We start from the raw sequence: 11604 nt of genomic DNA, 5'->3' as shown, positions 1-11604 counted from the left end.
TCCAAAGGGTTATCTTTTATCTCAAATGAAGTATATTTCAGATGTGTTTGAACGAGAACGACTCACGGATAATCAGACAGTTGATACGCTTATAGAGAGTAATGCAAAGTATTCTCCAACTGATGGTATCCCCTTATCCGATCCAAACCTTTATCGTACCATTGTAGGGAGCTTGGTTTACCTCATTGTCACTAGATTAGATATTGCTCATGCAGTTCATGTGGTTAGCCAGTTTGTCACTGCTCCTTCTATTGTGCATTAGGGAACTATTCTTCGTATTTTGAGATATCTTCGTGATACTCAGTTCCGCACTCTTGTATTTTCATCTACATCTTCTCTTGGGTTGCGTGCTTATAGTGATGCTAATTGGGATAGTGACATTTATTATCGTAAGTCCACTACTCGGTATTGTGTTTTTGATGGAGATTCGTTGATATCATGGAAGAGTAAGAAACAAGATGTTGTCTCTCGTTCTTCTACAAAAGCAGAGTATGGAGCCATAACTACCACCACTTGTGAGATTGTTTGGTTGAGATGACTTCTTGAAGATATGGATGTTCTCATCTCTCGGACTACTCCTTTGAATTGTAACAACGAGAGTACGATAATGATTTCCAAGAATTTAGTGTTTCATGAGTGCACAAAACACATTGAGATTGATTATCATTTCACATGTCATCATCTATATATATGGGCACTATTTCCCTTCCTTATGTTTCTTCCTCTTTGCAGATTGCTGATATTCTTACGAAGTCAATGGATGCTCCTTGATTTTATTTTCTATCTGACAAACTCTCAATACTTATGGCTGTTGCATTGTGAGTTTAAGGGAAGATGTTAGTCTAATAAGATTTTGAATTTTATCTTGTATTGGGCTTATGTTGGACCTTTTAGCTAAGAAACTCTAATTAGCCACTTTATATATTATGTTTTTCCCTTGCATTGTATTTATACTTTTCTTTGATAATAAGATGAAACCCTAATCGTTATATGTCTTTCACTTGTTAGTTTACACATTGTTAGAGTCGTTTTCTTTTAATAAATGGTTTGCTCTATAATAAAAGTGATTGTCCATGACCATGAGTTTTTGCAAAATTGTGCTTGTGTACCATCACCCACTCTAATTTAAAAAAACATGAGCGAGTAAGAACACCTTTATCGACTAAATTGATTAAACGATGCCGCTAGTTTTAAGAAAAACACCCCTCGTTTTTGTACCGTCTTCCATGGGGCGCAAACCAACACCTTTACAATTTTGGTTCAATTGATTTGATTTCGTTTTAAATGCATATAAAGTAACATCAGAAATTCTAAGAATCACATCTCAATATTTAGTTAGTTTAATGTTTTAGTTTGGATTTTTAACCTTGTCAAAATGTACTCAATTTCTTTTAAACGATGACTTTTTGAACTTAACTTCATTTAGATCATGTGTGACACACACCGGTTTGCAAAACCACCATGTTGAATTCTAAACCAAACAATATTTATAGTATCTAAATCTTTGATCTTTGAGATGAGGGCCAAATGTAAGCCCTAAAAATGTATAAATTTATATACTATTTAGATCTTTATAGACCAACATGATAGTAGCAGAATGATCATAAATAATTAAACATTAACCAATTGTGTGAGCACTTACGTTCAGTTTCAAAATACCACGTTCGATATGTATTTGTAAGATTTCAAATTCTATGCTTCTTTGTTTAATTACTAATGTTGTAACAAAATTTTAAAACCCAATATCCAGTTGACTTTTATATATATTACAAAAACTAAAACCGTTCATTGTTTTCCCACGTGTATGTGCATTTTTTTCGTATTTGGGCAAAAAAGATTGTTCATAGTTTATTGTTTAAAATCATTTGTTGATTTTTTTGTATTTTATATTATATAAAATAATACCAAGTTAAAGTAGAATTTGAAAGAAAAAGAAATGTGAAATGTTAAAAGCATTCAAAGCCATTGTTGTGAGCCCCCACAAGTTGCAGTCATGAAATGGACACCATTGGAACCAAACGCACGAAGAAACAAGAGCTTTTATTACCTGTTCTTTTGATTTTTGGACTTTTAGGTATACCACTCCAAAGGGCATTTAACTCAAATAATCTTGCCATGATTGAGGAAAATAATGCGAAATATCTTCCACAATACCTAATAATTTATGTAGTAAGGTTATTTTTATCATGTAATAATAAAATAGTTTCATCCATGTCATGATCATTTTGTAATAGCTTCTATATTAATATAATTACTATATCACCATTTAATTAACAATTTATAAAATATATTTTGGTTGTGTTAGGTTATAATATTTTATCTTCTGTATAAATTTAACTCATCAACCTATAGACTTTAATATTAGGATGTGTAATGTTATAATCTGTAATCCATATCAAAGTATCAACACTATAATAATGTGATATTTAAATAATAAAATAAGATGTATTATCTATTTTTCACTGCATTTATAAGTTACACAATTCTATATATGCTATTTATAATCTAACAATAATGAAAATTTACAATATATTGTTATTCTCTTTCCAAACGAAAAAATAAAATAAAATATACAATTTAACAAAAAAAAATAATAATAATTAACAACCAAAGTTGTATTGTGAAATTATCATAGATTAATATTAATATCAAAAGAATATACGTCTCCTTAAACGATGCACAATTAAATATGAATTATCACATGCTAATCACTAGAATAAACATTCAAGAAATATAGTAAATTAATATTCTAATATATCACTATAAATAATTTCATAACAAAATATAATAATATAATAACACAATTTATAGAGTTGGGTAAAAAAATCTACATTTTGAAGTACCAATTGCAAGCCTAGAAAGAAATCTTATCAATCTAAGATACTTTATAATATAATAATCTAAAAAATACATATAAATGTGTTTGATAATGAATAAATAGAATAACTATGACATATTACAATCACATAATGCCTTTGTTTTGTATCCTTATGTTTGAGTTACGCTTATCAAATCCCAAGTGACAAACTATTTTAATATTATTTTATTCAATTTATGACTCTCTTCTTCACAAAACCAAACCTTCTTCCACCATTTCAACTCCACTTCCCTCTATCTCTTTCTAACTCCACCATATCTACTCCTCTATCAGCTTCAAAAAAAACCCCTTAAACTCCATGAAAGCAACAGTAACAACAAGATCAAGCATCTAATGCTGCAAAGACCCACGAAGAATATGAATCTTTTTTCATGTTTCGTTACAACACTGGTTCTATCGACGTTCTTTATGTTATCAGAATCAGCAAATTGCAACAACACAGACCATGTTATCATCTCGAAGGCCTTCATGTCTGTTTACAATTTCAATTCTTCATGGTTAGTCTGCTCAAACTCGCAAATCTCGGAGATTAATCTGTCGTCAAGAAACCTTACTGGAGCTCTTTCATGGAAGTTCCTCAAGAACTTAACTCACATCCACACCATTAACCTTTCGAACAACTCTCTTAAAGGTTATATACCATCATGGTTTTGGTCGATTCCAAATTTAGTTGAAGTAAATCTGTCGAAGAACAAGCTTGGAGGTACAATCGGGTTTGAATCCGGGTCGGGTTTGAGTTCGATTCAAGTTCTGAATCTTTCTTTTAACAGGTTCACTAACTTAGCCCATCTGTCCAATTTCTCAAACCTATCGGTTCTTGATATGTCTTATAATAACTTAAAGGTTTTACCTTTTGGTTTAAATTCTGTCAAGAAACTCCAACATCTTGATCTTTCGAGCTGTAATATCTCAGGTGATTTAAAACCCATCTCGAATCTGACCTCATTAGAGTTCTTGGATGTTGCAAACAATCATATGAGTGGCACATTTCCCGATGATTTCCCTCCACTTTCGAACATCAATTTCTTGAACATCTCGTTCAATAATTTCTCTGGTGTATTGCCTTATGAGAAAGTTCAAAGATTTGGAAATTCTTCTTTCATTAACTCTGGAATGTTGTTTAAATTTTCAAACACTTCCGTGAATCATACTGCTACTGTTCCTGTTTCTGTTCATCATCCAAAAGAATCACATGTCAAGCCACACCAGATTCTTTCAGCGCATAGTAACCCCAAAGATCCAAATTCCGTGAAGGAATACAAAAAACCCAGTTCGAAAAAGAGGTTAATTTGGATCATAATCATATCTTCGATATCATTTTTAGTGTTATTAGCGATGGGTGTATGCATATATTGCGTATTTAAGAAGAGAAAGATGGCAAAAAGAAACAAATGGGCAATCTCCAAACCGGTTCACCAACATCAACCATTCAAGATCGAAAAATCCGGTCCGTTTTCTTTTGAAACGGAGTCCGGTTCGTCATGGGTGGTTGACGTCCGGGAACCGTCGTCAGCGGCGGTGGTGATGTTTGAGAAGCCATTGATGAGTTTTACTTTCAAGGACCTGATGGCTGCCACGTCACAGTTTGGGAAAGAGTCCTTGCTGGCAGAAGGCAGGTGTGGGCCCGTGTATCGAGCCGTATTGCCAGGTGAGATCCACGTGGCAGTCAAGGTGTTGGAGAATGCTCGAGGGATGAGTCATGATGATGCTGTAGCCATGTTTGAAAACCTCTCAAAGCTCAAGCATCCTAATTTGTTACCCATTTCTGGTTACTGCATTGCAGGTTAGTTTCGTCTTTTCACATTTACTTTTCCATTTTTGCGAAATTCACGACTACAATCTTATTACGCTACAATACAATGAGCCAACACCGAGTCCAAAAGCTAAAACAACATCGACTTGAACGCACATTTTCTGACTATTTTTTTGTTAAGTCGCTTTCATGAAACAAATATTTATAACTTATCATATTAACTCATGTTAATATTAACTTTTGTCAATGAGTAATGGGCATTCTGAGGTCCTAAATGGCTAATTTGCCCCCTATTGGTTGTTACTAGTAGGCTTTCGTGATTGAGTTGTCTAGTAGTAGTGTACTTGATTAAAAGAAATTACCACGTATTTCAATTTTGACCATATTTGTAGAAAGTCAAATCTGAACATGTGAAGGCTAGAAGATATGGGCAGTAAAGGCCAGAGATGAAAAGTTGGTCAGAAAATTTACAAAAAAGCACAAATTTTGAATACAAGTACTCCAAAAAACCATCATTATAATGGATAACTTCTTTTAAACCAACTTTAACAAGTGGGTATATATATATATATATATATATATATATATATATATATATATATATATATATATATATATATATATATATATATATATATATATATATATATATAACCCACTTGTTAAAGTTGGTTTAAAAGAAGTTACGCATTATATATATAATACAAATGTTTAAGCAAAAAGGTATGCAACATGCAACATTGATAACATACTTCCCGAAATTGCTACAAGACATGTGAAGTAGTATAGAAAGGGTGAAATCATTTATGAAATAAAATGGATTTCAACTACTTTTTATGATATTTGTAGGGATATTTATTAAATAGCTATTCTTTGGTATTTAAAGTGCATTGTTATTTCAAAGATCATTGAGTACGTTTGTTGGGTGTTTAGAATTTATTGCAGTTTTCAACATTTATTATGGATTCAATCCAAAAAAAAAAATTCACATTTAAGTTTTCCAAAATTTGAAATCACACCATTTTATGTAAATTTTGGAGTTACATAAAATATTGAATAATGTTATTTTGCAAATGATAGGAAAGGAAAAGCTGGTGTTATACGAGTTCATGGCCAACGGCGATCTCCACCGGTGGCTACAAGAGCTCCCAACCGGCAAAACTGACGTGGAAGACTGGAGCACCGATACGTGGGAGTATCCCGTCGACTCATCATCGCCGGAAAAAATGGAGTGGCGTACACGTCACAATATAGCCATCGGAATAGCCCGTGGCCTAGCCTATCTCCACCATGCTCAATCCACACCGGTGGTGCATGGCCACCTCGTTCCTTCCAACATCCTCCTATCAGATTATCTCGATCCCCGAATCGCCGGCATCGGACTGAGTCATGACCATGACCGAGTCCATGCACAGACCACCGATTCCGACGTGTTCAGTTTCGGCGTTGTGTTGATCGAGCTGTTGACCGGTCAAACGGGGTCGGAAGAAACGGTGGTGAAAGCGAGGAAGTTGGTAAGGGAAGGACGAGGGGTGGATGCATTGGACTCGAGGCTGCGACTCGGGGATAACTCAGTGAGTGAGATGGTGGAGTGCCTCCGTGTTGGGTACCTGTGCACGGCGGAGACGCCTGGGAAAAGACCCACGATGCAGCAGGTTCTTGGGATGCTTAAAGACATTCATCCCATCACGGCGGAGTTAAACTGACGGACTTTTTGTGTTTTGTCGCCGTCGATCGGAATCCAGAGCTATGATTGCTAAATCCAGGAGATTTGTTTTGTTAGGGGTTGTATATCCTGCATGTAAAGTTGTACGCTTTCCTGGATCTGGGTTTTTAGTTTGAGAAGTGGTTTTGGTTTGTAGTTTTGATGATTGACTGGAGAGTGGTTGCATGGTTGGTTGCTTTCAAATGCGTACATATTTGGAATTGAAGAAAAGTCCAACTTCCATTTATGGTAAGTTTATCATGAAAATTGCATAAGGTATAAGTGGCTAATGCAGTGTGCATCTTCATTAGGAAAGTCACGTGACAACCATGTGACCAATTGATTGCTGATTATTTTAATATTTATTATGAATAGTAACACCCTTTCATTCAACCTAAAAATAAAACTAACAAAAAAAAGGCTACAAATGGTTATTGGGAAAAGAATAATACAACTAGAAATTTTGAATAGAAATAATGTATGTCACAGTAATTAAATATTGGGAACTACTTTATCGACAATTGTCTATGATGATAACGCGTTATCTAAGAGAACAGGTAAATTAAATAAATTAGACATAATAGTGTTGTCGAAATGAATTGTATATATAAAATATTATCTAATGTTGAAAATATAATGGCATATTTTGGGTTGTTTGGTAAATATTGGTTAGATGTCTAGAGAACGCAATGTTGTTTAAGTATTTAAAGGTTGAATTAGTTCGGATGTTATATCAAACAATATCAATGTCCCTTGATTCATAGGTCACTACTCAGACCCGAGGGTATGTGGTAAAGATCACTCACTTTGTCAACTTAGTTTTTCTCTTTCTTTTTTTTCTCTCACCAAAACCCAGGATGTGTTTGAAAAAAATCTTTCACTTATATGTATATAATCAATAGAAATAATATATTCATTTGTAGAAATTAAAAACCATAAATTTTGATATATTTTTTATAATTTTTAAATAAATATATAATTTAATAAATATTAGAAAAAGCTGAGAGAGAGATTCCTTACTTTTTTCCCTCGCCTACGGTATGTCTTTCTAAGATGGAGAAAATTTTCCTTCACTCTTTTCCTTTAGCAATCCGTCCGGCCTAAATAATTTCATTCAATTTCACATTTATTTTAATGGTTAAGTTGTTTATCTGTTTAGATTTTAAAGGTGAATTTGAGATTCTTAATTTGTTTAGAGGTTGTACCAAACACTCTAAATATTGATTGACTATGTGTGAGACACGTATACTATATGAGTTAATTAACAGTAAAAATTTTAATATCAATATTTATCCCTTAAATATTTTATAAAACAATACTTTTATATAACACAATGTAATATTGTTGAACATTTATAATTTATAAAAGAAATCAAATATTTTTTTAGAGTATTTATGAGATTTTATTACCAAATTAATAGAATGATTATCTTTCCTTATAAAACTCGTTAGAATTTTATAGAATTTAAAAAAGAAATTTCCTAAAAATGATAAGTGGAAAATAATAATTCTAAAAGCTTCTACAAAATTATATGTGGCAAAACTCTTAAAAATTTAACAAATGACAAAAAAAACTTTTATTTATTAGAAAATATTATTAGACGATCTCTAAATGATTCCAAATAGAATTTTACAAATTAAAAAAATCGATTGAGTACAAATTTTTAAAAAAATATCTTGAATAAGAAAAACATTATTTTTTTTAGTTTCTTTATAAATCGTTATATATGTATTTAAGCTAGAAACAAACTCGTATATAATTGAAGAACTTAAACCACGTATTTTTTTCAAATTTATTAAGTAAAAGTAGCACCTAAACGTCAGGTGATTAAAACGACTAGGGGTGTTTGAGATTGTTTAGTTGAAGTGTTTATTTATTTCAAAAATATTTTTAGTTTTTAGTTGACATTAATAATAATTTATTTTTAGTTTTTAAATAGAAAAATATCAAAAATATTTCTTAACTTAAATAAAAAGTTTTTTATAAGTTATTTTCCTTTTACTTTGTTGACTTAAATAATGAGTTTTATAAGTTCATTTTTTTAACATACTTAGAATAAAAAAGTTTTTAAAGTTACTTTTTTTTTTCTTTTCTTGCTTATTTACTTGAATAAGTAGTTTTTGTAAATTTACTTTACTTAATACACATATGTGCAGAATTTGTTGAACACTAGCAAAATGACTTATCAAGTTATCAAGTTATTTCGTGTTATACTTGATCCAAACATTCTTTTTAATTCTATTTGGACATTGAATAAACTATTAAACTCTTAAAAAATAATAAGTTTGTTTTAAATAAGCAGTCTCAAACAATCATAGTCAGAGCATGTGCGTTTAATAAGACAATAGTCAAAACTGCAGTCTCACTCGATTAAGTTATAACGATTGTAACACACATAGTCATGAAACACTGGAGTATTTGATCGATCTTGAAATTAAAAATAAAAAATGGAATAAATTCAAAGAGGTGGACAAATAGAAGTGGGTAAGTTGTGACTTGTGAGGCAGGGAAATCCCACTAATTGTTTGTACTGTTGTCCATTGTTTTTTATCACCCAAAACCTTTAATTATAATTATTGCTATTTTTTTCCATTCTTTTGTGTTTCTTCTTTTTAGGCTTATTTTGATATCTTTATTCCTTTTCTAACTTTTATTTTCACTTTCGAATATTCTTCTTCTTATCTTGCTTTCATAAAACAAAAGACACCCAATAAAGTTGTCCACATATCTTAAAATAATTAACAATCATGATTCATTTGTAATGGTGATCACATGCTAAAATTCAAATTCGATAATTAATCACAAAACCCATGAAGAATTTACGATGTGTTTGTTTACTAATTTGGAAGGAGTTTGAAAGACTAAAATGTAAGTTTTAGTAAACTTTTTTTTTTTTTTTTTTTTTTTGACAAAACACACACTTGTACAAACAACCCCATCACAATAAAAAGGGTATTTTTAAAATTTTTATCATATAACATAATATATTTTTTAATTTCTTTGACAAATTTATAAACAAAAAACATAAAAATAATAAACCGATTCTATTATATGTCCGCTGTCCGCGACAAATAACATATTTTAATTCTTTCAAACTTTCACTTGGCATATTTTGTTCTTTCCAAAAACATTATTAGAACCAAATGCCTCTTATATTGAATTACAAAATGGCAAACTTTGCAAATTCAAAATTAATGAGTTATTTTTAAAATAACTGAATAAGTTATGGTGTTTTTTTAGAGAACTTTTTTGTTGATAAAATATAAAAATATATGGAAGAAGAAAAACAAATCATATGGTCAAACTGCTAACATAATTTAATCCTAGTGATGTTTGATTTAACAACATAATATTTTATTATAACCGATTAATTTGTAACACATCATCCTAACAAAGCCAATATTTTTGATTTAGGACATCTAATATCGTACACACAAGTGTTATGGGTTAACAAATCAATCACGAAGACCAAAAGCAGGCTAATGAGTGGCTGAGCCCCAACTACTTTGGACCCGACCTCGACCTCCATTTTCACCTATTTTTGTCTTTCCTCATTGTTTTTATTTTCATGTGGCTACATATTTGGCTTTGTATTATTTGCTTCTTTCACGATATAAATTGCAATAATTGAGTGAGAGATAGTATGTGTCTCTATATTATTTATATGTCAGATTCCGTCAAATGTATCCCTATATTTATTGAAGTATTTGATCTATTTATAAAAACTTTATATAGAAAAAAAAATCAATTATTTCACATTAACAGGTGACATTTAGTGTTGTATGGGTGAGTCGATTTCTATCGTGTAAAGGAATTAATTGGTTGGTTTTTCAGTTTTATAATCTTATGGCGTTATTTTTTTAGGTGTTTATAAGTTATTTTTTAATGATTTTAATGTCACCAAGTTGTTTTAGTGAAAAAAATCAATAGAGTTCAAACTTTGATTTTATAAAAATTAGGAAAGACGAGCTTGTAGCAATGGGCAAGGTAATACTTATGCATGTAATGATTTCCATCAACAACAAATCGGTACTTTTCCCAACGAAATATCGTTGAATATCAACGACTCTTTAAGTACATTTATTTCAATGTTTAACCTTCATACAAAATTATGAATGACAAAATCATAGATCATGTGACACCATTACTTCTAATATTACAAAATTCCATTATCTGCTCGTGTGAATTGATTTTGTCATGCATTGAAACAACTTTCTTATGCCAAATGCATAATACAATAAATACTTCCAAACATTCCTAGGAAACTACGCGTTGCTTTATGTACATCATATAATTGTTCAACATCACTTCTTGTAGGTTTCTTGCAAATATATGTTTCCGCAAAGCTTTATAACATATTCACAAAACAAATATGAACATTCATGTCCTATTATCTCATACATCTTCATATATTCACCCGGTGCATCGGTTGTGATGTTGCATACTAAAAGCCAACTTGCAAGTGTATAATTTTAAAGTGTAGTAAAATTTCATCTACTCTATAATCTTATCTCAATTGAAAGAATTGTATCCAAATTGTTATCTATGCATAGAAATATTTTTCCACTCAAATGGAACCGTCATTTGAATGACTTATGGTCGTAGAATCAATCATCAGCAAAGTAATCGCTACCAGAAATTCGTTAGCAGATGCTCGATCTTTGTTTATTACAACTCAATTCCTTCATATGACATTCAAACTTTCCATTTCTTGAACAAATAACACTTGAACAAATGTGTTGAAAAACATCTCGTCGTCTGATGAAGATGAAGATGAACCCAAAAAAGTTCCATCTTTCGAGTATTTTGTAATATGTTTATGAGAATAAAAGCTTAAAATAGTTGTATGAAAATCGTATAAAATGTATGGTATTTACATAGCTAATTTTGAAGAAAAAATAAATAAATAACATTTTAGCTTCCAACAATCACATTTTTTTTGAAGGAGATCGGTTTTGTGAGTTGTGCATGCATCCAAACAAATGGGACATTAGTGATTAGCACTACCATGGGCCGGCCCAAAGGTCGGACTACTTGATCCACGGCCCGGAATATCAACCTTGAGCGGCATAATGTTTAGTCCATCTGTTATTATGGGTAGATAATGTAATTGGGCCCAAAATTTATCCACGACACATTAATTTTTATGGCCTGGGATTTGGCGTTCGTGAAACTGAACATGTGATTGGCAAAATCAAAACTCAACGCCTAAGAGAAGAAGATGAGGAGTCGATATTCTATCAGGCTTGTTGCTTCACGATTATTATT

At 31.3% G+C, this 11604-nt stretch overlaps 1 protein-coding gene across 1 annotated transcript; it reads left to right on the top strand.

Moving 5' to 3' along the window:
* The first annotated feature begins 2975 nt into the window (after positions 1-2975).
* On the top strand, positions 2976-6589 carry MEE62 (Leucine-rich repeat protein kinase family protein). The gene is made up of 2 exons (XM_078990250.1): positions 2976-4661; positions 5712-6589. Exons 1-2 carry the CDS (start codon positions 3212-3214, stop codon positions 6335-6337), a joined length of 2076 nt encoding a protein of 691 aa, XP_078846376.1. The 5' UTR covers positions 2976-3211; the 3' UTR covers positions 6338-6589.
* Positions 6590-11604: the final 5015 nt, after the last annotated feature.

This window comes from Lactuca saligna, chromosome 4, assembly GCF_052625555.1.
Source record: "Lactuca saligna cultivar CGN05327 chromosome 4, ASM5262555v1, whole genome shotgun sequence".
NCBI classification, from domain to species: domain Eukaryota; kingdom Viridiplantae; phylum Streptophyta; class Magnoliopsida; order Asterales; family Asteraceae; genus Lactuca; species Lactuca saligna.
This window is presented reverse-complemented; position numbering and strand designations above follow the sequence as displayed.

Excerpts from the sequence above, each read along its gene's own strand:
- MEE62 (XM_078990250.1), top strand. The coding sequence starts at position 3,212 with ATGCTGCAAAGACCCACGAAGAATATGAATCTTTTTTCATGTTTCGTT. Across the intron at positions 4,662-5,711 it reads TTCTGGTTACTGCATTGCAG|GAAAGGAAAAGCTGGTGTTA; the intron begins GTTAGTTTCGTC and ends TGCAAATGATAG.